The sequence below is a fragment of the Sorex fumeus genome, unplaced genomic scaffold (assembly GCF_029834395.1).
Source record: "Sorex fumeus unplaced genomic scaffold, SorFum_2.1 ptg000010l, whole genome shotgun sequence".
Taxonomy (NCBI): Eukaryota; Metazoa; Chordata; class Mammalia; order Eulipotyphla; family Soricidae; genus Sorex; species Sorex fumeus.
The window spans coordinates 41,914,623-41,941,464 of NW_026606067.1; the positions used below are offsets into that span (position 1 = coordinate 41,914,623).

General features: G+C 43.4%; 1 protein-coding gene across 4 annotated transcripts in view; it reads right to left on the reverse strand.

The window, feature by feature from the left end:
- The window catches only part of TBL1XR1 (TBL1X/Y related 1), a 160,817-nt gene that overhangs the window by 40,145 nt on the left and 93,830 nt on the right, over window positions 1-26,842 (reverse strand). For 3 of the 4 annotated variants that reach the window (XM_056110517.1, XM_056110515.1, XM_056110516.1), the window contains one exon: window positions 4,425-4,527. The exons of the other annotated variant lie outside the window; for it this stretch is intronic. In XM_056110517.1, coding sequence (XP_055966492.1) covers window positions 4,425-4,482 — 58 coding nt within the window. In that variant the 5' untranslated portion in view covers window positions 4,483-4,527. The remainder of the gene's footprint in view (window positions 1-4,424; window positions 4,528-26,842) is intronic. 4 annotated transcript variants of the gene reach the window in all.

Sequence of the window (26,842 nt, forward strand, 5' to 3'; positions counted from 1 at the left end):
CAGATAGCTGAGCTCTTCTGAATAAGTATTCCATCAGCCTCTGTTGCATAAAACTTACTAAGTGCCACTTAGTGCTTATTTTGCATATGGCTGTTAGGTATGAGTTATTACGGCAATCAAATTATTAATGTCCTTGGGCAAATACTAATTAAAGGGAGCATACTGAATCGAGTCAATCATTACTTACATTATTATATTACTACATGTCAAATACACTCAATTTTCAAGGAATCACAAGAGGAGAGAAAACCAAGCGCATTCCATAGAAAGCATTTGTCAAATAAGGAAATCTAGTTCCTAAAGAGTGCAGAATGATGAGGACCAAAGTGACTTGCTTCAACGTTTTTAGAAAATTGAGGAAAAAATAAATAATATCTTAAAAAGCTTTGCGTATTTTTCACTTGGTTTCAATGAGCTGTGAAGCATGCCTGATTTCCAGTCGAAGTCTCTAAAAGACTTAGGCTGAACATTAAAATTCAACATGCAATGAAGTTCATGGGAAAAGAAATGAAAACTGAGGGCCTGAGAGCCAAAGCAGGGAGGGAAGACACCCCAGTTCAATCCCGGACACCGTATCTGGATCTCTGCATAGAGTTCCGCCAAGAACCACCAGAAATCATCGCTGGGCAGTGCCAAAAACAAAAGAAAAAAAGAAGAAAGAAAGAAAAAAAGAAAGAAATGGACACAAAGAAGTTACATCAATTTGGGAGCAACAGAAAGACTGCTGATTGGTACAGCAAAGGAAATGCTAATTAGTAATATCTCCTAGACCTTAGAACAGTCATGATAGGATAATCACCACATACTATAGAGTATTTAAGATGAAAACAATTTTAGTGACTCTCATTCCCTTGGAGATAAACCATACCGTTCAGCCAACTTTAAGCACTGTTTGCAGAGAACAAATATTAAGAGTTCTCACTGAAAACCATTATTCCTAAGTCACATATCTATCAAAACAAATTTTTATAAGGCCCTTTCAGAATTTCTGAGAGGTTTTAGGTAGTGAGACAAGCATGGAAATTTTATTTTCCTTAATGCCGATGTCACAACCCAGTTCTTCGAATATTTGTTTAGTTTTTTAAACCAAGATCCTTACTTAGCCATGATATTTTTTTCTTCCTATCTTCAGTTATGATCCAGTAATCTCTAATAAGGGAAGTAACAATATTATGATGCTAGTTATTCTACATTGCTTTAAATCTCTTAACCTAAATGGCCATTTAAAAACACAACTGGATGGGGTCCGAGTAATAGCATAGTGGGTGAGGTGCTTGCCTTGCACGCAGCCAACCTGGGTTTGATCCCTGGCATCCCGTATGTCCCATATGGTCCCTAGAGCACCACCAAGAGTGATCCCTGAGTGCAGAGCCAGGAATAAGCCTGGGCATGGCCAGGTGTGGCCCTAAGCCAAAAATCTGAAAAATCAAAATGATCACTGGTGATCAGAACCAAGAAAAAACTTCTGGAATAAGAGGCCAATGGTCAGATGGGATCACTCCCGAGCTCTGCCTGAAATCTGCACTGAATTATGAATTTCTTAAAATCTTTCATCTCCGATTTCTGAAACTCATTTCCGATCAGCATGGGCCATGATGTCCTTTACAAAATAAACACACCTCCCGACTCCTGCTCAAGCTTGCTATCTTTTGGTAGTGACAGCTCTGTCACTTAAAGCTAGTCATACCCCACTTTTGGCTTTCCGCTTTACCTTGAACAGTAACTAAATTTTTAAAATACTGGGAACATGGAACATACCTACTAACTTCACTGGGTTCAAACTATCCTCTAATTGATGTAGACTAGTGCTTTCAAACATTATCTTTTAAAAGCAGCTACCTGAACTCCAGTTGCCATTCTCTAAGTCAATGTTTGCCGGAACTGGCCAACACCATGGAGGAGTCGCAGGGCACTGACTAATCCATCAGGCAGCAAGAGTACCTTCGGGTACAGCTGAGTGTTTTGCTTTTTTGTCCCCACCCCTGCCCCCGCCAAAAAAAAGGGTAATGGGTAAAATACATTTGGAGACTTAGGCTCTGATACAGTGAACAGAGAAGCGAAGTCTGGCGAACTCTTAGGGATGGGATATAGCTCAGTGGTAGAGCAACTGTCCTAAGCCCTGGGTTCAATCCCTGGCACAACCCCCCCCCCAAAAAAAGAAAAAATTTAGGATTCGGCTAGAAGCATGTTAAATTCATGACAGTTGCATTCTTAGAAAAACTTCAGGTGTAGTCTCAATGTCCTCTTACATATAATGGGATGTTACAAATTTTAGAGGAGCTAGTTTTTCTCTTTTCAGGGAAATGAGGCTCAAGAATGTACCTTTATGACCCGTGTGCTATAAAGTACACAGCTCTAAAGAACACAATACATGTAAGCACAGTGGTCTTAAGATGAGAAACCCCTACCTACCATGCACAGCATTTTAAAAATAAAAATTCTAGTCTTCTTTTTACTGCAACATTGAGTACCTTGAAATATGTGATTTAGAAGCACTTTCTCTGAAAACAGTATTTGAAAGTGTTGATAATACCGAGTCACTGGAAATTATTTCAGAAACAAATCTGCAGTATTTTCTTACTGATTCTTTGTTTGCAGTATTTTCATACAGCAACATAAAATACTGTGGATCTCTGTTTGGAGATTATTCCAGGGATCTCCAACAACTCTAACTAGATCTACCGTGCCCTATTTCACCTCCCGTCTGAATTACAGGACATTGGTGAGCTATTCAACTATTTATAATTTTTATAATTTCAGATGCTTCATCTCCAACGATCATGTTCACGACGATCACGACCATCCTGTTATCCGTCGATTGCCTCGAGCAGGCCCCAGTAACGTCTCCTTCATCCTAGCCCTGAGATTTTTAAAAAAGTGCCATATTCAAGGCTCTTTCAGAGTTAGGAGAATGAGACCCATCATTGTTACTGGTATTTGGCATTTCATCTCCAACAGTTTTCCTTATTAACAAACTGATCAAATTCATTGCAATGTTTCCCATCCACAGATCCATCATGATGCTTTTTGCTTTAGAGTTCAAGTCTCAAGGTTCTGACTTGGGTTGCAGTCTAATTAAAAAACACAAAGCATAGTTTGTTTTGAGCCGATGAATTCCTGCATAATATCTGTGATCCTTGTGACAATCACAGGTCAGTTCGGAGCTTTCCCAATTTGTTAATCGTTTTCTCCTATTCGAAACAATCTAGGGAAGTCCTCTTTTGGAGCTGTCTTCTACACCAGTTAGTGGGCTTCAGTCAAAGAAACAAGATCTGCTTTCAAAGCTTCACGCCATGTTTTCCTGCATTAGTGACTTTAGTTTCTTCTCTCTTTTTCTTTCCTTCCTTTTTCTCAGCTGTTCCGGGCCTGAGAGGAGCCGTGATGGTGTTGGGGACCAGGAAGCCCCAGCCTGAGAGAGCAGATCAGAACTGGAGCGACAACGGGAGAATACAGCAAGCAGTGGAATCTAAGATTTAATAGTCAATGTTCTGCTTTCCCTGACGATTTGCGAACAAGCCCCACAAAAACAACCAGAGTTCCAAAACCGTAACCGAAGGCGTAATGTCTTAACACCACTCCTTCCATCTTCCCTCAAAAATGACTAGCAAAATTTTCTTCACGCTGCATCTCTCTTTACCATTAAAACATTCCAATATAAAGAATGATTTCTAAAATTCATCCTCTCCGGCATAACTTCAACGGCCAAATGATTCTATCTCATATAAGCAATCACATTCACCATTTGGTCAGTCTTCCCACCATCTAATGTCCCACCCATCCCAAAATGTCCCTCTTTTGCTTTGACTTTGTTTCCTTGATGGAATCAGAATGTTCCCTTTGCTGTTTTTGTTCTAATTTATGATTACACCTCGGAATATGTCTACAAAGCTTGTATAATCATTACAATAATACAAATGGCGGTCAGTTACTTATGTCTATTTAACTGTCCCACTAAGAGAGAAAATGAGGTCTCAGGTACAAAAATCAACTGAGACCATTCTTATGAAAGCATTCAGAAAAAAAGTATATTGCTTATTCAGCTTCTGAGATGCTAACCACAACCAGTACTAGTAACAGTTAGCCAAGAATTCCGATTCACACCATCAAATTGATGGCAGCTGAGAGCTGATATATGCCTACGGCCCACGTGCAATAAGCTCATTTCAAGAGAACTTAGAAAAATGGTTTCTGGACATTGAAAGCCAAGCCATACGACAAATATTTGCCTGAGATTATGTCAACATATTTGAAAGAGTCAGAGAGTTAACCATGCAGAAACACGTAGCTTCAAAATGGGCAGTCCAGACAGTAAGGAAACATACAAGGTTCAACAGTTTGGACTGATACAAATTTCAAATGCATCAAAGGTCATTTTGAAAGTATTAAAATAATTTGAGGCCTATTTACTTTACGAGAGTACTCACCTGACTCTTGCAAGTATCTATATACCAAGAAGTTGACCTCATCACTGCTTATACTCATCTTTATTCCCACTTAAACCATGAGGTCACAACACAGGATATAACCCTAAAAATAAAACAAAGTTAAATAAGTATCTTCTCAATCAAAATATTTTTAAACAGAATGTAAACAATGCTTTAAAAACAATTCAACTGTATTAACTGATGCAAATGAAGATTTTATATCACCTAATAATAAATCCCGATAAGTAAATTTACTTCCAATCACACACATAAAACATGGGAGGTTTTTTTTTTTTTTGCAAGATAACATAGTGGCAAAAATGACCTCAAGAATTTTTAAGTGCTTGAAGATTTTGGTTATATCAAGTAACAGAAAGTCGCTCCCCTCTTCTCCATAATGTAAAAGTAGTCTATTTTAAGAGTCAAAACAGTATTTATTTAGGAATGACTGTTTTTAGATCACTGGGTGGGGATATATCATTTACACTGGTTTTAGTTACAGAATATGGCAGGAATTGAAGTCTATTTTCTCAACATCTAATCTGCAGTGTTTAATTTTCCAAAAGCTCTAGGTAAGTATAAGGCAGTGACTGGAATACAAAATTTCAAAACTCCAATGATAGTTTTCCACTGAACAAACTTAAGCCTTAAAATAGAGAGGGGAAAAAGACACATTTCAATGTCAGATTTACCCATTCTCATGATACTGAAATGATTTCAAGACAATAAACTTTACCAACGCTGGCTAAATGCATTAGGATCTGTGTGCCAGGGTCTCCGTTGTGACAACACTGAACTCTGCAGTTCTAACACAAGAGCAGCAACAAGCAAGACGGGGACCGATGAGTGTGACCACATCCCCCCAAAATTTTAGAAACACCATGATCTGAATTTCACATGTTATGTGTCACAGATCATTTTTCTTTGGATTTCTTTGCAAGCATGTAATGAAAAAAAATAAAAATCCACACTCCATTCTCAGCTTGTGGTCCTTCAAATCAGGTCCACTGACTGGTGTGTTGATCTCCTGTTTAAGATGGATATGTGTACTTCCACCCGTTGGGTACACAGGGGATCCGACATGTGCCTACACCGACTGTTCTGTCACATAAGGTTCTCCTTATGATGCAGAGTCAACAGAATGTTCAAAACTAACAAATTAGGGTAAGGAGATAATGCAGGGATTAGGGCACACACGAAGCACTGGCCGTGTTTGATTCCTGGTCCCATATGCTCCCTTCTCCCGCCCCACATCTCGGTGTGTGGCCCTGGTGGCCCCCAGCAATAACAGATGGCTTCCTGTGGTCTCGAGCATCACATTCCTCTTCGGCTGTCCAATGAAAAGATGGGCCAGCTGCATGCGTGCGTGTGTGATATGTGGTTGGGGTGTGTGTGTGTGTGCGCGCGCACGCACACGTATGCTTGTTTGTGCAAGTGTGCACCCCAGGATGATCAGCATTCGATTAGGTGACTATGTGACAAGAATGCTTCTGCCTTAGATTGGAGGGGGAAATGGTGATGATCATCAAAGCTGTCTCTCGGAAAGAAGAAACAAGGAGGTAGTAACAATTTTAATGGATGTCAAAGACCTAACCCAATTTAGCTTCCAGGAATAAATTTTGGGGTGTTGCTGGTGTTTCTGACCCGAAGGACAGTCAGAAGGGAAAAATGAGAACGTTAAAGTGAGAAAGAGGGCCAGGAGTGATCCAGCAATCCAGTAAGGAGAAGCGAAAAATAAATACTTGAATTGCCGGCGGGGAGGAGGGAGACAAAAACCATCCTGAAGGACCTTCGAACTCATCACTAAAAGGAAGTTAATGTGCTGATGTTCTAAGCTGGCAGGGAAATAAACAAAACTGAATTTTTGAAAGAATCATCCTGGCTCAGGATTGAACACAAACGAACAAGAAACTGGATTGAGAGTGCCAAGTCGAGGGAATTCTGCTGTGATCCAGAAAACCTGAGCTATGGCATGGGGCTGGCGAGATGTTCAGGGTCCCAAGGACATTCAGGAAGCAGAATGACAGGCAGGGGTTGGGGGTAGTGCTAGGGCACATGCAGAGGAGACGGATGGATGGATGGAGGGGCCATAACGATAGTTCACAGTCCAACCCAGGCTCCATCTCTGGCACCCCATGTGGTCCGTGGAGCCCCACCGGAAGTGAGCCCTGAGCACTGAGCACAGAGCCCTGAGCACTGTCGGATGTGATGTTAAAACAAAACAAAACAAAAAAAGGGGGTGCTAAAAAGCACCTGCTCTACCATGTCGCTTAAAAAGTGGTAACTGACATTTACAAAGATGGAAAACCACTGAGGGAGGGTAGCAAAGTATCACTGTATAAAGAAGGTGCCACCCCAAAACTCAACTCAAAGAGTGGAATCAATTCCCTAAATATTCAATATATATGAAATGGAACAACAAAGGTAAACACTCCTTTGATGATTTTGGGTTTCAGGACATCGTAACTAGATGTTATAGTACATAACTTCTTAAACTTTCTCCAAAAAGTTTAAAATACCACTTTTGTCCCCCAAGTTTTCTCTGAGACTTAGATATACATGAAAAATAGATACACAAACCAAATATCGACTGAAAATAAATCATGAAGGAATTTATTTTTACATGAGTTCATATAAAGTTACACGACTTCGCGTAAGGTTAAGCCAGATAGATCTTAGTGCACAAACAGCCCTGGCCCAGAGACACGGCAGCGAGTCCCAGAAGACAACACAGTGCCGAATCTCTCCGAGCCAATTTCACCGGGGAACCCCAGATGGAGCGGGTGCAGTCTCCCTGCCTGCTCATCGCCCTGACTGTCACGCCCACAATGTGCCTCCAGCAGCGTCTTAGTGCACCAACAGCCCTGGTCCAGAGATGCCCAACTGCATCCCCAAATGGATTAGCAACCTACAGAGATGCCTCTGGAACCCAACCATTCAGAATCTAGGATTCCAGAAGTTGCCCAGTTGCTTCCACGGGCATGCAAGCTCTCATGATATTCAAAATGAACAACAGAAAATAAATTATCTAGCGTCTGCCCCTGGCAGGTAGACTTGAATGGTGGTGGCAAGTTTCGAGCAAAACATAATGCCCCAAAGCAGAGTATTTGGGAAACTGTCTGTGCCGTAGAGGCAGGGTGAGGACTGGGATGGGGGTGCAGGGAACACTGGTGGTGGGAGATGTACACTGGTGGAGGGTTGGGTGTTGGATCATTATACGGCTGAATCTCAAACATGAAAGCTTTGTAACTCTATCGCATGGTGATTCAATAAAATTTAAAAAAAAGTTAAAAAGGTTAAGCCAGATATCAGATCATTCATGATCTAAAACTGCTTCCCTACATAGACTAAACACTCCGCCTTGATCCAGAAGGTTGGTAACATACTAGAGTTCAAGTGGGCGCATTTTCTGTTTGCTTAAAACTGGTAGATTCTTCTCATCCGGGGAACCCGGGAGAGGAACGGGTGATCCCAGCACCCGCCCAAACAGAGCTCTGGCAGCTAAAAACCTCCAGAATCCCATCGCCGCCAAGCCCACAGCCACCTCCCCAGGTTTGGGATGTGTCTCATCCATGAGTGAGTCTGTTGAAAAAACTCAGTGTGTGGGTTTTGTGAGCAGAATCTCCAGGATCTCACAGAGTTGTGGATGGGCGACCTCCCCCCACCTCCCTGTTCTTCCAGGAGCCTGGCAGTCATACCCACAAACTGTCTCTGGTGCCATATAGGCTCATTAAAGACCATGATCCAGAGACTTCACCAAAAGAAAAAAAAAAGTCTCAGAAGAGATGAACAAGTTGCGGAGATGCTGCTGGACCCCAAAGTCACCACACAGTTAAAAATTCAACTCCAGCTGTATCACCTATTTTCAAATTTTAGAATTCCTGAAGCAACATCTCATACTCTATGTCACTGATGTACCAGGAGTAGCACACTACAATGAACGGCTGTGAAGTAGAAAGCAACCACACTTGATCATATATATATATATATATATATATATATATATATTACACAGAGTAATATATTATACTGTGTGCTTATTTTATATATACATATTATACATATATGTAAATAAAATAGCACACAAGGTTCAACCTGTAATATTATGTTAGTAATCTCTTTCTTATATAAAGGCTTAATGACTCCAGAGTGAGATGAAACAATCTTCATACACTTTCTTTTAAGGAAACTTACTTTGATCATTTCTAGCAGATTGTTCATAACAAGCAATTTAAAATAAATTTTTCAGGGCCCTCTTTGGGGCAGGCTTGGGTGGTGGTTGGGAAAAGTCGGAATAAAGGTGGCGAGAAAGGGTGATGGTGATAGAATTGGTGTTGGAATATTGAACGTATTAAATTCTTGTGAACAACTTGACAAAAATAAAATTAAAAAGAAAAACTGGTAGATTCTGGAGGGTAATGATTTCCGGCAGTGAGGCAGTGCTGGCTCCCCTTGAAAGGGGGCAAAACATCACATAACTTGGGGAATATCTGATCTAGAGGAGGGTTTCTTAGATTTTTTTCACTCATGACCCCTTTTCTGCCCAAGACAAGCAAGTGCTGACAAAAACACCTCAAATTCATTATGTGACTGAGTCACATTTAGATTTTTGGTTGCTACAAATTCAGAAACTTTTTACTGTGGCCAGATTTCTCATGATCCCCACTTTTTAAGAAACGAGAATTTAGGTAATGTAACGTTCAAGTTTATCTGGAATCCACAGTAATGACCTCAGAATGCATAGTAAGTACTCAGCTGTGATTTCAAAGGTCTGAATTAAATAATTTTTTAAAGAAAGCCACCAATTCCACCCATTATAAAGTTATAGCACGGCGGTAGGGCGTTTGCCTTGCACGTGGCCGACATGGCCGACCCGAGTTCGATTCCTCCGCCCCTCTCAGAGAGCCCGGCAAGCTACCGAGAGTATCTCGCCCGCACGGGAGAGCCTGGCAAGCTCCCCATGATGTATTCGATATGCCAGACACAGTAACAACAAAGTCTCCAATGGAGACGTTACTGGGCCCGCTCGAGCAAATCGAAGATCAACGGGAGGGCCTTTATTTATTATTAAGAAAGTTAAATCATTTAATGAATGAGAGGTATCTGTTTATCAAGAAATACTAAGTCACTATTTGACTAAAGGGATTTCTGAAAATGAGAGAAGCTAGGTGAAATTCAAGTAAAGCAGACACAACACAGTAATCAGAGCAACATTCTTTTCCTCTGATGTATTTCCTCCACCTGGCATTCAAGTAACAAACCCCAACACTAAAATAACATTAGATACCATGGCTATAGTGGTCCAAGGCTGTGGATGTCACAAGCTACAACCATGAGCACTTAATACGTTCCTAGGTTTAAAAATAAAACAAATAAACCAAGATGATATAAATTACTGTCTACAAGGACTCCCATAATAAGCACACACCACTAATATCTTGGGTGTCTTTTAATACACAAGTCGAAGCCATAATAACAGAAATACTAAACGGTCAAATTATGAAAGGTCCAATCTGTTTAAATCACTACCAACAGATTTATTCCATTCATCAGTGTTTTTATCGCTTTCTGTAATCAAAAATGGGTCACATTTTTGTGGGGCAACGCACAGGGGTTATTCCTGGTTCATGTACTCAGCTATTACTCCTGGCGGTGCTTGGGGGACCCCTATGGGATGCTGGGAATCGAACCCTGGTTGGCTGCTTGCAAGGCAAACACCCTACCCGCTCTGTTATCACTCCAGCCCCCTCAAGACTTTTTTTTAAATGAAGGAAAAATGGTAACTAAATGGTTCAAAGTTTTAAAACTGCCATGTCAGCTGTAGTCCTACTTCAGCAAGCTTTTACATTCCAAGAGAAAAAGAACTTTATTGTTTTCCTTCCACAATGGATACCTCGAGGATGGACAATGCATTGTGCTGTGAGCTAGAAACAGAAATGAAATAAAGCTGTCCAAGCCTCGCAGAGTTCAGATATCCAGTGAAGGAAAACATACACGTGTCCTTTTAAAATTAAATAAAAAAGATCGCACGTTAAATGTGCCATCCTAGACTTCTGGTTCAGCCAGCTGCAGTGAAACCACATCGGGCCTAGAAGGACTGGAGTTCCTGTACTTTCAGAGACGCTTAAATTGAGATTGGGATTTGCATGAAATTAATGTCGAAATTCTAACATCAAATGCCTGCAAAGAAAGGGTGCTGAATGGCACAAAGAACCTAATACTATACTCCCTACTTCGAAACCTGCTTTCAAGTGAAACAACCAACTTTTAGAAGCCCACGTATAAAAGACCCAAGCGAGAGAAACCCCATTACTTCATAGTATATTCACTATGGTGTCACAAATCTGATCCCTTTTCATTCCTTTGTTTAGACCAGTGTTCTTCCAATTTTTATACCTGCCAACCAGAGAAAATAGGAGAAATATTTTGGAGTGACTGACGGTTGATACAGAAACAAAACCCAGGGGCTGGAGCGATAGCACAGCGGGTGGGGCGTTTGCCTTGCACATGACCGGCCTGGGTTTGATTCCCAGCTTCCCAAAGGGTCCCACGAGCACCGCCAGGAGTGATTCCTGAGTGCAGAGCAAGGAGGAACCCCTGTGCATCGCTGGGTGTGACCAAAAACAAAACAAAACAAAAACAGAAACAAAACCCAGAACAGAGAGAATTCGTTTGTTAATTGAAACCAAAGTCATTAAATTATTGTTTTTAGCTAGTACAACATTTGCTGCTGCAGATAATTGGAGGGAAATTTTGGCAGCCTCATCAGGAAATTTTCAAGGTCCAGGAGGGTCCACGGACCACAGGCTGAAGATCAGGGGTTAAGACCACCAGGGTCTCAAGACCATCTGTATCATATGATGAAGTAAATGTAAGTGCTGGGGGAACAAATACAGACATTTTGTAACATTATCTTCTCCGCTGGGTCCCCTCTTTCAGAACGACCGCCTTCGCAACAAGGTAGCAAAGCAGCAAAGAGATGCCCCCAATTTTTATTCTACAGTCTACCCGTATCAGACCTGGAAAAGGTTACTGCGGCAGATAATCAACTATGAAGTGAGTTCTACCTCAAGCCAGTGGTGCAGTATTAAATAAGGTGTTTAAAATAAACATTTCCTAAAACCACACAGAATCTCTTTACTCTGCCTGGCCAAATTTATTTGTGCATAAATCATACATGACAGAGTTCTTTAAAAATAAAGTATGTTTGTACATTCCTACCCGAGCTCTCAGAAACTGCCTGCAAGCACATGTCCACGTTTTGCTTGGCTTGGCCGGCAGGGCCGGGGATTGAACCCAGGCCTCACGCAAGCAAGGCAGGCGTTTCACTACTATTCTTAGCTTCCAAATGACCTTTTCCTTCAAAACTCCTGTCATGAAACAGGCCGCTACTTAATTCGGACCCACAGCTGCATGGGAGCGACCTCAAGTCGCACCGTGGTTGGGGCTGGCTCAAAGGGTGGGTGCTCGTGCTTTGTGGAAAGGGAGCCTGGCCTGGGGCTCCAGCACCAAACAGTTCTCCCAAACAGGGTGGGGGTAACCTCTATTTTATTTTTTTTTAAGTGAAGCAAGGTAGTTTCTAATGAAACAGAACTTGCTTAAAACTATACAAGGAGGGGCTGGAGCGACAGCACAGCGGGTAGGGCATTTGCCTTGCACACGGCCGACCCAGGTTCGATTCCCAGCATCCCATAGGGTCCCCGCGCACCGCCAGGAGTGATTCCTGAATGCTGAGCCAGGAGTAAACTCTGTGCATTGCCGGGTGTGACCCAAAAACAAACAAACAAAAAAAAACAGAAACAACAACAACACACACACACACACACACACACACACACACACGGTGATCACTGTCCCTGTCCTCCCATTGTTCATCGATTTGCTCGAGCGGGCCCAGTAACGTCTCCATTTTGACACTTGTTACTGTGTTTGGCATATTGAATACATCACAGGTAGCTTGCCAGGCTCTCCGAGAGGGGCGGAGGAATCAAACCCACGTCGGCCGGGCCAGCCACGGGCAAGGCAAATGGCCTACCGCTGTGCTATCACTCCAGCCCTGTATGAGGAGATAAAGAGGAGAAATGTGTTCAAGAGCGAACACAGGCTTCTATGCAGCGGCAACAGGCAAGGAAACAAACACGGGAGCCAGCGAGTGAGGGCCATGTTCCAGGGAGAACACGGGTCTGGGGACAAAGTCTGGGCGCAACACGCCAGCAGGAGACACCGCACGGCCGCGTTGTGGCTTAACAAACAGAAAGAGCAAATCCAAAAAGAAAATCTTAAGATGCAGTCAAAACTTGGTGCTTCTTGCTGATCTGAAGGTCCTGGGTTCAGTCCCCAGGCCTTCATTCACAGAAATCTCTAAAATCAGGAAGGCACTTAATTTTTCCTGTTTGTTTCGGGACCTCACTCAGCAGTGCTCAGGGGTTACTCCCGGCATTCCACTCAGGAATTACTCCTGGCATTGTTCAGGGACCATCTGGATGCCAGAGATCGAATCCAGGTTGGCAGCACGCAAGGCAAACTTCCTGCCTGCTGTACCACCACTCTCAGTATTTCATATGTCCAGTCCGAGGAGCCAGAACAATCGAACAGCAGGCCAGGCCCTTGCCTCGCATGGGCTCCAGCCTGCGTTCAACCCCCGCACCACACTTGGTCCGCGCACGCGCAAACACACACACACACACACACACACACACACACACACACACACACACAGGAGGTGATCACTTAGCTAGGTGTGGTCTCTGCACTGAGCTAGGAGTAAGCCCTGGGCGGAGCTGGGCGCGCCTCAAAAACCAAGCAAAAATGTCCAGCATGAAGCCTTTTACTGCAACGCTCAACTAATCTAAGCAACTACTGTAAGCAGAGCGGCGAGGCAATTCCGCCATAATTTATTAGATCGGACACATCTCCAGCATCGCAAAACTGAACTCCTCATACATACAACACACACATAGACACACACCTCTGTATGCATATACATGCTGGACAAAACGATTCAAAATGATCATCTCAAGTTTCTTCCTCGACACCACATCCAACATTATTTTGTGACCTCAGCCCCAAAGAGGAGCGATAGCATGTACTTTTTTCAAATTCCATTCCTGGAGCCAGCCAAACCCAAATGTCCCTATCATTTCCATTGAAAAATGAAAGTGAACTGTGAAAGTTAGGAAACTGAAGCAAGCAAAACATCTTCCTAAATTTCCTGCCTAAAAGTCATATTAAGAAATGTAGAAAATTTCTGCACAATCTACAGTAAAATGATTCAAGACCAGAGCAACCAACAGTACAGCAAGTAGGGTGCTCGCCTTGTACGTGGCCGGCCCGGGTTAGAGCTCGGGCACTGTATATGGGCACCCAAGCCCACCAGGAGTGAAGAGTTGCCAACAATGACACTATGTGAATGACACTGAGCATAGAGCCAGGAGTAAGCTCTAAGAACTGCCTGCGTGACCCAAAAACCAAGACGGGGGAGTGGGGGGGGGAGGGGGGGGGGAGAGAAGAGAGAAATTCACAACCAAAACTGGTTACAAAAAATGATTTCTAGTTGCAGTATACCATCACATAATATACTCGGTTCAACATTTAGATGTTTCTCAGTTTTCATTCTTCTAAAATTTTGATTTCTACAGAGTATGCTTTGAAAGGTATTTTTCTTCTTTTGGGGGGGGGGGTGGCCTTGTATACTTATTTGCTTATTAGCATTCCGGGATCAGGAGAAGTTCCTGAAGTACACGACCAAATCAAAGAAAACAGACTGATGGTGACGATGATGATTCCCAGGGAGAATCAATAAACAGGTCGTACTAAAAAGACTGGTGCATTTATGACCCTTACACAGTGGAAAAGTTTAACTTTTACCAATAAATAAAAAAAAAGTATTTGGCTGAAACATCAGCAAAGATTCGTGGTAAGTCAGTATTGTTTAGATTATGACAAAATACGAAATACTGTGAACTATACCTACTAATGTCCACCGTAGCAACTTGCTTAAAAAAAAAAAAAGCAATACCACTGGGCTGGAGAGATCATATAGTAGGCAGAGCATTTGCCTTGCAAGGGGCCGACCCAGGATCGATCTCCAGCATCCCAGATGATCCCCTGAGAATCCCCAGGATGAATTTCTGAGTGCAGAGCCAGGAGTAACCCTGAGCACCACAGAGTGTGGCCCAAAGAATAAATAAATCGGACTGAAAGTCGCCAAAGGACTTAGCAATCTAAAGAAAGATCAAAGAACCGCAGAGCCCCTGGGGAGGGATGTGCCATGAACAAGTCCCTCCGGGAGGAGCAGCCCCTTGGGCTCCTCCAAAAACCAGCGGCTGTTGCCGAGGAGTGACTGGAACTGGGACGTGCCCATCTCACTGCTTGCCGTCCACTCCCCCATCTGGCGCTGCTCCTGCCTCCTGTCCCGAGCCCTGCCCCGTTCTCTGTCCCGCCATCTCCAGCATGGACCTCCCGGGCAGAGGGTGGCACTTGTTTGTTGAAGATTGGGTAAGCCAACAGGATATCACTGTCATCTGTTCCATGACAACTCGATCGTGTTGCGAAACGGCCAGTTGGGCAATTGTGTTGGAGCGAGAGAGGGAGAGAGGGCCACAGCACAAACCTCAACGGAGTGGCTGATTACACACGCAGGTCGCGCGCAACAGTCTACTAAGAGCACTGTCACAGGAGCAGTTCTTCATGAGCCGGAAGGTGTTTAGGTGGTGTCTGACTGAATCCGTCAGGTTAGCTGGTCCAACACTGCCCCACACACACAGCTCCCTCACCTCAACCCAAGATATTTGCTGGGGGGGTTGTTGTTTTGTTTTGGAAAAACAGTCCCCTCCTTTCACAGACCAAGAGTTGTTTGCCAACAATGACCCTATGTGAAGCCTGTAATGAAACGTGCATCACTGAGATCAGCACGGATTTAAAAACAAAACAAAACAAAACAGAAGAACGGAAAACTGATCGGGAAGGCAAGAAAAGTTGTGCCCTTAATGGCTCAGGAATCCGCTGAGCAGGGCCCAGAGTGACAGCAGGTGTGAGGGGGTAGGGAGACCAGGATGAGCCCGGCCTCCCACACAGTCCCCCAAGCACCACAGGAGCGAGCAGCCCTGAGCACAGCCGAGGGAGCCCCTCCCCCCAAATTCCACTGAGCAACTAGATCGACTACTGTTTATTACCTGCAGCTAATTTAATCATGGTGTTTGATTCAAGAAGTCAAGTCTACAAAAGGAGAGAGAGAACAAAAGGGAATGCCCTGCCACAGAGGCAGGGGGGGATGGGGGGGGGTAGGTGGGAGGGATACTGGGACCTGTGGTGGTGGAAAATGGCCACCTGGTGGAGGGATGGGTATTCGATCATTGTATAACTGAAACCCAAGCACAAAACTTGGTAAGCCTACAACTGTACCTCATGGTGTCTCACTAATAAAAATTAAAAAAAAAAAAGTTGAGTCTAATTTTTTTTGTCTAACTCAGCTTTAGATCTGTTACTTACAATCAACGATTGATAGAAAAATTGGGGGAGAAGGTGTTATAATGTAAGTCAAAAGAGCCTGAACTTCTCCCATTTGGTGTCGCCCCTGTGCCAATGGGCAAGTGCTGTCCCAAACTCCTCAAAAGCATCCTGTCGTTGACCATGGGCTGTTGCATATTCTCAAACATGTGCAAAAATCTTTCGTGCCCCCCCCCGCCTCCGCCCAATTCGGCTACATAACCCTCATACAGGGTCGCAACCTACAGGTTAAGAAACCAGGATCTAAGTGATGTTTAAAAACTGGCAAACGACTGAAGTTAGTGATGCGCTATAATGTGGAGAAGTGAATGGGTGGAGTCACAGGTTTCCCAACTGTCTGCAGAACAGAACAGAAAGAACTGCCACAGACACAAAGTGTCTAGGGGCCGGAGAGAGAGCGAGCACAGCAGGGAAGGCGCTTGGCTTGCGTGCCGCTGAGCCGGGTTGGACCCCCTGAGCCCCACCAAGAATCAATCCTGAGGGCAGAGCTAGGAGTAAGCTCTGAGCACTGCCAAGTGTGGCTGAAAAAAATTTAACTATTTTTGAAAGGAGAAAAAAAAGAAGCAGGGTGTTGAGAGAGCATGGGCCTCTAGGAGTCAACAATTTCCAGATATTTAATTACTTTATAGTAATCACCCAATCAAAACACAGCAACGGAGAAGAAAGGCCGCTGGGAGGCCCCACAGCTCCCGGAGAATGCTCCAGGTCCCAAAGAGAGCCGAGATCACCGGGAAGTCCCAGATGGGGTAGGTGCCACATCCCGCCTCCTCCAGATGGAACCCCGGTGACCATGAGCCTCTACAAGCATAGCTCGGGCATGCGGGAACCAGGACTTTTATTCCAAACTGCGTGGCCACTTACACGGCCATGCGACATCTCCTTATATACAAAGTGATCATGGTCCTCCCATTGTTCATCGATTTGCTCGAGCGGGCCCAGTAACGTCTCCATTGGAGACTTTGTTGTTACTGTGTCTGGCATATTGAATACTCTCGGTAGCTTGCCGGGCTCTCCGAGAGGGGCGGAGGAATCGAACTCGGGTCGGCCATGTTGGCCGCGTGCAAGGCAAACGCCCTACCGCTGTGCTATCACTGCTCGCTTCAGCAGCACATATATTAAAATTGGAACGATACAAAGTGATCAATGGAAAGTAAATCATCCAATGTTTCTCCCTGAAAATCAGGCTTAACTCTTTTACAAACCACAACACCCAGTAGGAGAGAGAGAACAAAAGGGAATGCCCTGCCACAGGGACAGGGTGAGTTGGGGGGTGAGCGGTGGGAGGCAGGGATCCGTGGTGGTGGGAAATGGGCACTGGTGGAGGGATGGCTATTCAAAATTAATTAATTAATTAATAAAAAGAAAAAATGTATTAAACATAAAAGTTGATCATACATATTTTTTTTTCGATTGAACCACAAAGTTGTTCATGACTGAATTTCGGTCCCACGATGCTCCAACACTCACCCCTTCACCGGTGCACATTTCCCGCCACCATCTCCCACCCAGCTTTCCTCCTGCCCGCCCCTGCAGCCTGCTTCTAGGACAGACACCTCCCCGCCCCCCCATTCTTTCATTCTTTAAGGCGCCGCGGTCTGCAATACTGTTACCGGAAAGGGTATCGTGCGTATCACTTGACCTCCTTTCCGCACTCAGTTTGTGTCCAGAGTGACCATTTCCAAGCATCACTTCACAGTGGTCCCTCCTCTGTCCTAACGGCACTCCCCTCCCCCTTGGTGGCAACCTTCCTACCATGCGCCAGTCCTCCTGGCCTTTGCTTCTACTGACTTCGGGTTATTCCGAGTTTTTTTCAATCCCACAGCTGAGTGCAATCATTTTATCTTATGTTTGTCTCTCTCCCTCTGACTCATTTCACTCAGCATGATATTCTCCGTGTCCACCCGTGTGTAAGCAAGTTTCATGACTTCATTTTTCCTGACAGCTGCAGAATACATACAGTCCCGACGGGTGAGGAGAACAAGGGAAAAGTATACTCTTACAATCGTCACGCATGTGTACAGGAGGAAAAATGCAACAAATATACTGAACCACAATTTGGAGGGACCAGCTTATTTGACCCAATCAAAACCTTGGTTGCGCATTTTTCCATTACTGTCCTATACTGTAACCGATGATGGGAATACGGCCAACAAAGAAGACAGGGGCCAGGGCTAACTCTTTAGGACATTGGCGTGGTGTGTGTGTATGTGTGTGTGTATGTGTGTGTGTGTGTGTGTATGTGTCTGTCTGTCTTGGGGCGGGGGGGATGCACAGCTGAGGCACTGAGATAATTCAGAGGTTAATGTGCTTCCTGCGTACATGGTTCATCCTGGTCTCACTTCCTGCACCGAATGTGGAAATGAGGAGGGAGAACATTCAAAACCACATGCTATGTATGAGGCTAAACCCCATACACAATTAAATTCCTCTTCAAGATAATCTTTCTCATTTTAATATAAAAGTAACACCATAAAAAGAAGTTTCGACAAATAGATCTACATATCTCAAAATGTTATTCAACAGCTCAGCTGACTTTTGGAGATGCACAATCACACACACACACACACACACACACACACACACACATTCACACAAACTATGGAATATAAAATGCAATGATTATAAAGAATAAAAATCCGGCAACGTATATAAAGACAAAAGAGCCTAAGAAGCTCCTCATTCCGAGCAATGATGTTCGTTGCGGGAACTCAGCTACCACGCAGGGCATCAAAGCACACCCCAAATGGACTGTGAAGTGAATGGAGGAAGGACACTCGGAAGAGACTCGCAGCCGCTGCAGTAAGACTACTATACGACTCTGCTGAGTAGCAGCTTCTAAAGTGACAGAGAATGATGAATCCAAGCTACTATGTGTTGGAGGTGATCTCTCAATCTGCTATGAAGCAAAGTCATACTGGCTAGCAGTCATGCTACCTACTTGATCTCACAGGAAACTGCCAAAATTTTGCTAAAACCAAGAAAACCAGAAACCAAGATTGTGCAAAAATGGCAAGCCAATATCAACGCCACCAAATAAATGGGTGTGACCAAAAAAAAATACTGAAAATAAAAATTAAACTGATTTATTATTTTGTGAAGTCTTGGTGGTTCTACCATCTTATGGGTTGAGTTGTATTCTCTAAGAATTCGTGTTATAAAATCCAAGCCCCCAGGACCAGGACGTGACTTTACTTGCAGACAGCCAGCCCCTTTAACAAACTCAAACTGATGCCACTGGAGTAGACCATCACCCAGTCTGACTTGTCTGAAGTGGAAGAGACAGCAGGGATGTGGGCGGGTACCCAGGTGCTAAACGTGCTAAACTCTGACGTCACTTACCAAAAAGAGAAACTGCTACCTGCAAGGCAGGGAGAGAACCCTCAAGTGGTATAAAACCCACCCGCCTCTTGTTCTTAGATCATCAAGATCCAAAACTGCGAAGAAATAATTTTTGTTGTTCAACTCTGCTATTCACAGAGCACACCCAACAGTGCTGCATGCACTCCACACCAATGCGCTGTCTCCTTGGTTTGGTTAAAGTGGCTGAATTTCTGGGTCCCAATTTCTGCAGCTGAACTATGAACCTGTGGCCCCATCTGGGGGTGCAGGGGGGCTGCCAAGGGGAAAAAAATCAAGAAAAGTACTCACAAACTTTGAAATATATCTAAGATTCATTTTCAAGAAATGTTTGGGAAATTTTTAAAGCCCTGATGAGAACCACCCAGTCTTTGGGTTTTCATTATAGCAGCGTTAAAAAACTGCTCTATACCATATCATCATCACAAATTCTTAAAAACTCGGAACACTCATTCAAGATCTTTACAATTGTTGATAATTAAGTTCACAATTACTAGGATCTGCCTTTCTGAGCATTTGCCTTTATCTTTAAGGTATCTACAACGTCCTGTAATTATCAAGGACTAAGAGATTTAACAGGATACATTAACATCCTGTCATTCCCTCCCCCAAGCACCCTAAACACTCTCAGAAGCACCAAACATGCATTACCCCTAATTCCCTGCCTCATTAAAAATAGTCATTAAAATCCTACCAATGTTACATAATAACACTTTTGCGTGCATGAAAAATATAAGGTGAAAGAACATAAAATATTCTGAAGTCTTGACAACGTATACCTTGAAATATGTATCATGGACATGGCTCAACTTTTGACATGCTAGACCTTGTAAGGTCTCCTAAAATCATACTAGATTCGATAAAATTATGTTGATCAAGCAATTTCTATAAGATACACACTGATAAAATTAATAATCTCAAGACTACACTCTCAATATGTATTTCTGCTTATTCTAACACCCATTACTGAAAACAAAGTCAGCACACCAAAATCAAATAATTTGGCCGATTTCTTAAAGCATTAATGGCACACAATAGTGGCTGGTGGACCATACGGTGCCTGCGATGTGACCCAGGCCTCCCTCGGGCCGAGCAGGTCCTCGGGGATGTTAAGTTCTTTCTCTGGCCCTGTATGTTCAACTCTAAGGATATTTTCCATGGCGGCCAAAGAGCCGCAAAGCAGCAAATTTTCTTAAACAAACGTTCTACCATGCTTAACATCAGGATAAATGCTATGCTTAAACTAAAGATTTAAAAATCTAATTTCAAGAGCTAATTTTTATTCACACTATTAAAAACTATTAAAAGACAGAAAATGTTTTTTAAAAAAATCCACTGCCTCTAAGTAACAGTTCTAAACTGTCAATTTTTTTTCATTTGATATGAACTATTTGCTGTGAAACAAAGTAACAGCAGCACTCAAGTTTTTTTGTTGCCCTGTTTTTACTTGGTTGAATTTTTGCCTTTGGGTTGGGGGTCACACCCAACAGGCCTACCCCTGTTTCGACTCTCTGGGGATCACTCCTGGGATTTACTCAGCTCAGGGATTGAGTAAATCGAATTCTGAAGATCAAACCTCAATTGGATGCATGCAAGGCAAATGCCACACCTGCTGTACTGTATCTCCAGTCTCCATTTTAAACTTACATAAAGGATACATTCAATAATTTAAATATGTTACCTCGGTAAAAAGTCTGTGCACCTCTAAGTGAAACTATATACCCCCACACACCCCCACACACCCACAATTTCCCTTCGTCTTGTCCAATATATATTGGAAGGGAACTAGCATCATCAGTTCTAATTTTCTTTATTTATCGGTACGGGGGCCACACCAGGCTGTGGTCAGGACTTCTGATTCTGCTCAGAAATCAACCCTGCCAGTTCTCAGGGGACCACATGCAACGCCAAGGAACCAATCTGGGGTCAGCTGTGTGCAAGGCAAGTACCTTAATTCCATACTATTTCTGCAGCACCAGGGACTGGTACCAGGGACTGCAGAAATAGTAATTTTTAATAGTATCTGAAATAGGCTCACATATGCACATTAGAGCAGTGATCTTCAACCACCAGCCTGCAGACTGGTGCCAGTTTCTAGGTATAAAATCTTGAAAACCACTGCATTGGGGGGTGGGGGGTAGGGGGTGGGGGTGGGGGTGGGGGTGGATTTCCAGGGATCCGAGAACCTGTCTTTCATGTGCAGGACTCCAGTTAGATTCCTGGCAGCTCACAGACCTATGAGCATCACCAAATGTTGTGCTGAAGCTCCCAGCACCACAGGATTCCAGCGGTTCTGCATCCTCAGGCATGGCCCCACCTGCTGCATCCGGCCAGCCCTGGCCCCCAGGCCCAAAGAGCCTTGTGTGGGACGGACGCCCTTCTTCTCCCCATTCCCCCTCAGAACAGGAAGACACTGCATGGGGACACTCATCAGATGGAGCTAGCGACAGAGAACAAACAGGGTACGGCTCCCGCCTCGCATGGGGCTGACTCATCCTTGCTGGATCCCCACTACTGTCTCTGGCACCCCTGAACACCCGCAGGTGTGGACCCCCCACCCCAAGAAAAATAGAAATCTGTCAGGATGGGTAATTCCAGGAATGAAGATAAAGGAAGGAAATGAGTCATCTCACGAAAACGGTTATTAACATACATGACGTTTTCCAGGACCAACCCTTCTTCTTTATAAACAGACTTAAATAAGGATATAGAGAAATGGAATAACGTATCAGTTATTCACTAGAACAAATTTCCATCAATTGTTTGTTTCAACTTTTTAGTGAAATAACAGTAGTGTATAGTCTAGAACTCACATGTCAAATCTAAAGACTTTTGCACACACAGAGTCATTATATGTTTTACTGAAACACAGAGAAATGGGGGCTGTGTGGGTGGGGGAGATGGGAAGCCCACACACATGCCCACACCCAGCAAGCACAAGGCCTACTCCTCCTGGCTCTGTGCTTAGGGATCACCCCGGCATGCTTGGGGGCCACATGGGACCCAACATGGTTGGCTACATGCAAGGCAAGTGACCTGCCCAATGTACTATCACTCTGGCCCTCTAAACATAAATATTTTAATAGAATTTTATTCAAGTGAACATCTGCCACAAGTCTGGTGATAGGAAACACTACCCCTGAATTCCAAGTAAGCAATTTTAAGAGTACAAGCGAAACCACTCTAGATTAAGGTCAGTAAACTAGTATCCAGTAGGTGATAACTCAACTTTTGACTACTGCCCAAATGACATTAGCTGTAAGACACTCCCTTTTTTCTATCCCAAAGGCCTCTAATGAGCTGCCCAAACTATTAGCTTCCCAAATATAAAAGTGTTTGTTGACACAGATAGGTGTCTTTTTTAAGATCTCCTTGAAATATAAAATATAATTCAAGGGTGAAATACATGCTGAACCAATGAACATGTTATATACTGAAAATATGTACTACAGAGGAAGTAAAAGGGAAGAAATTCAAACAAGAAACACACCAGTCCATATTTCTAATGCATATTTTTTAAATTACTAAATAATCAGTCACATGATTTAAAGCAAACCACTATCAGCCTTAGAAAGAAAAGCCAGGAAACAAGCTACAAAGTAAAACAAAAATCAAGACACTAGTGTCTCTCCACTAACAATTTTGAATATGCTTGAACAGGGTCACTATAATAAAGATACCAAGCACTGTAGGTCAGTTCTCAATCGAAGGGAACTAATGTAATATTTTCACCTGGGGGGGAGGAGGACAGGACATGAAAACCTGGAAGACTAGGATGCAGTTTGAAATTTAAGAAGACAAACACCCGAATGGATGTCTGAAACAGAAAGAGAATAAGGCAAAATTAAGGAGGAAAAATGGGCCACGGTGTAATCAAAGTTATGAACACATATTGAAATTATTTATGAAAGTTATGAAAGTTTACTAGATAGACATTCCTTTGTTCCTTAGAGGAGGCTGGAAACAAACCAAAAAAAAAAAAAACGCATAAAGACGAAACCAACATTTTTTTCCAATGGATCTCAAGGGAAGATTACTTCAATCAAGTTTAACAGTTAGATGACTGACACAGACGTGTGAAAGGGAGCAAGAGAGCGCGTACAATCCAGCTATGAGGAAATCTCAGAGGACAGAGGAAAATCGGAAGAGAAAAACTGATGACTAGCATGAAGTGGATTTTCCATTTTTATTGAAAACTGAGTGGGGGGTGGGTTTAAAGCAGATCAGCTTCACAAGGTGTAAGAAAAACAGCAGAACTATCATACAAGACAACGTAGGGAGGAAAAAAAAATTTAAGGAATTACTCCACAACCATAGAACCACAGGAGCATTCTCAGTAAGTATTCTGGCCAGGCAGATTTTATAGACGTGTAGCTGCAAAGACAGACTTTAAATTGTACGTTATTAAACAAAAAGGCTACTTCTTTCCATTTCGTAGTCAGTGTACCAGTGTAAACTGGTACAAGTTTGACTCAAAGTATCACAAAGAAAACCAGTGCTGTTACTTTGTACTGTGCGTGACAATATTTGATCAGTTTTATGTGTAGCGTGTAAACAGGGTCTCAAATTGAGAAGGGTTCCCTAGCCCTTTGCTCCATTGTTGGAGTCACAATGGCTCTACCATTTCAGACCCATCCACCTTGAGGCCAAATCATGTTGTGATATTACTAAGATGTTACTTGCCCCCTGCACTAAATTATCAGTTGCAAATGATGTTACAAAGCAGTAGTCTTAGTTATGAAACCACTTGACATCTCTTAGTTATAAAACTATGTTGATATCACTATTGAGTAATCTTTATAGTCTTCGTAAGCATGCACTCAACCCATCCCCCCAAAGAAAAAAACCTCTTCATTGAAATATCTCCTTGAAGCAGCAAAAATGCCTACTTTTATTAAAATCTTAGTCACTAAATCACTGTATCACTGTCACCCTGTTATTCATCGATTTGCTCAAGCGGGCACCAGTAACGTCTGCATTCATCCCAACCCTGAGATTTTAGCAGCCTCTCCTTACTCATCCTTCCCAATGGTGCCACACTGGAGGCTCTTTCAGGGCCAGGGAAATGAGACCCATCATCGTTACTGTCTTTGGCATATCGAATACACCACGGGAGCTTGCCACGCTATGCCATGTGTGCAGGATACTCTCGGTAGCTTGTCCGATTCTCCAAGAAGGAGAACTAGACTGTAAGAGGTCGCACAGCCGCATATGTGGCCACATGCTTCCGGGAGTTTTGTTTTGTAGTCTCTGGATTTTGGCCATTGATGGGATTTCATGGCGCTGGGGGCAGTTTGTGGGTGTGACTACCTAGCTACTGGAACATGGGGAATCTGGGTGGAGGAGGAAGCCCAGTCCCGATCCAAGCAGGCTTGGAGATCTCAGCCCCGGGACCCCGCACCTGGGTTTCTCTGCCAGTTCCTTCGTGCTTGAGGCTCATTGGAGCACGTGGAGGGTGGTCTTGAGCATGGCTGTGGCTGGGTACTGGAGGTCTTCAGCTGCCTGGGCTCTGCTCAGGGTGGGGAGGGAAACTCAACCCCCCCACCCACCCACCGAGGGGCCCTGGTGAAGACAGCCTGGCGTGCGGGCAGGAGACTAGCATTAACTAGTCATGAAATACAATTTGAAAAAACACCCTAAGCATACTAAAATGATGGTTCCCAGTCAAAAGAGATAGTTCAGTGCAGATAGGGCATTTGCCTTGCACACAGTCAACCTGGAACACATTCGGTCTCCAAAGGCCCTCCTTACTCCAGGAAGAGTAAGCCCTAAGTACCATCAAGTGGGACCCATAAAAAAAAAATCATGATCACCATCACAATCATCCTGTTGTTCGTCTCCTTCGTCCTAGCCCTGAGATTCTAAAAAGTGCCACATTCAAGGCCCTTTCAGGGTCAGGAGAATGAGACCCATCATTGTTACTGGTATTTGGCATATTGGGTACGCCACGGGGAGTTTGCCAGACTCTGCCGTGTGGGCAGGTTACATTCGGTAGCCTGCCAGGTTGTCCAAAAAAAACAACAAATAATAATTAAACAATGGTTCTCACAATAAAAAAATCAATGCGCAATTGTTTCGATTCCAAGTTGACCAACCTCCTCTTCCTCCTCTCTACCCCGCCACCCCCAATAGAACACCATTATTTATTTTAAAGGGCTTTTAATTTTTGCTGGCGGTGGGGGCAGGGATACCTGGTGGCATGTTAAGACTCTGTGCTCAAGAATGATCCTTAGCATGGTTAAAGATGGCATGCTTGGCCCGAGATATTAGCTGGGGTCTATCAAGTATGAATCGAGTGGTTTGCCTCCTGTACCATTTCTCTGACCCTCAAGCACATTTCATTTAAGAATACCGCATCAGACATGAGAACCCAGTGTTCTTTTACTAAACCAGAGATAAATAGTAATTTTAAAGTTGTAAAATCTATCCTATTTTTCATGAAAATTTTGTCACCCAGGATGCTTATTTTCTGGCAATTCACTTGATCTGTGCTAACATGTTATGGGTGGGTTTAGTCAGCAAAATTGTGCATTTTAATTTCTGATGCCGTAAATACAAAAAGCTAAGCGCCGCATTACAAAACGTCATTTGGTGACCAGGGCTATAGCTCAGGGTTATAAAGCACAAACCTCGCATGCCTGAGACCTGTAGTTCAATCCACAGCAAAAGGTCTGGAATAGGGGTAGGAGAGGCAGGGTTCCTTGGAACATTTTTTAGCAAGATCTGAGTTTCCACGAGGAAACATCTTTCAAGCCATAACAGCATTCAGGCTGCAATATGACCTGGATTACTCGCTTGATTTATTATGTTGGCATACAAATTAGGTCTCCAAAATCCATACCTAATTAAAAATGGGTACCTGAAAGCTTTGAACAAGCTTCATACAAAAGCTTTAGTTTTGATGTAACACAGTCAACTAAAAATCATAAAGGTGTAAAAATCATTGATTTCTTTGAAATATCTCTATACAAGGATTTTTCCCCCAAATTACAGATATTTATAAATTCTGAAAGTTCACATAGGCAAAAAGTGTCATTTGAGGGGCTGCATGTGACTGAAGAGTTCAATCCCCGGAATTCCCACGTGATTCCCTGAGCCCACCAAGAGTGATCCCTGAGTGAAAAGGCAAGAATAAGCCCTGAGGGTCAGTGCTTTCCCCAACCCTCCACCCCCAAGAGGAGCTATTTCAGAGGAAGCAAGAACTCGCGACCATCTGGAAAGGCCAAGGTCCTTCCCCAGAAACTATTTCATGCATGCCAAGTATCAGCAAATCTTTTTTGCTGTTCCTACACATTAGTCTTAGGCCAGGTTTTATGTGTAATTTGGTATGATGTGGTGGGTTATTTTTGGAACCTGAGAATGCTTGTATTTTTTTTTGCATAATATAGTGGTAATTCCATTTTTCTTTTACACATTTTCCACTTTGGAACGTTTGAGGAAATGTATTTTTGGATAGTGGGGGGAAATCCGAAAACCCACTTGGTTCAGTATTTTACCAAAATTTAGCTTCTCTATCAGTATTCAGCAAATATTTACTGAGTGCTTAAAGTCTA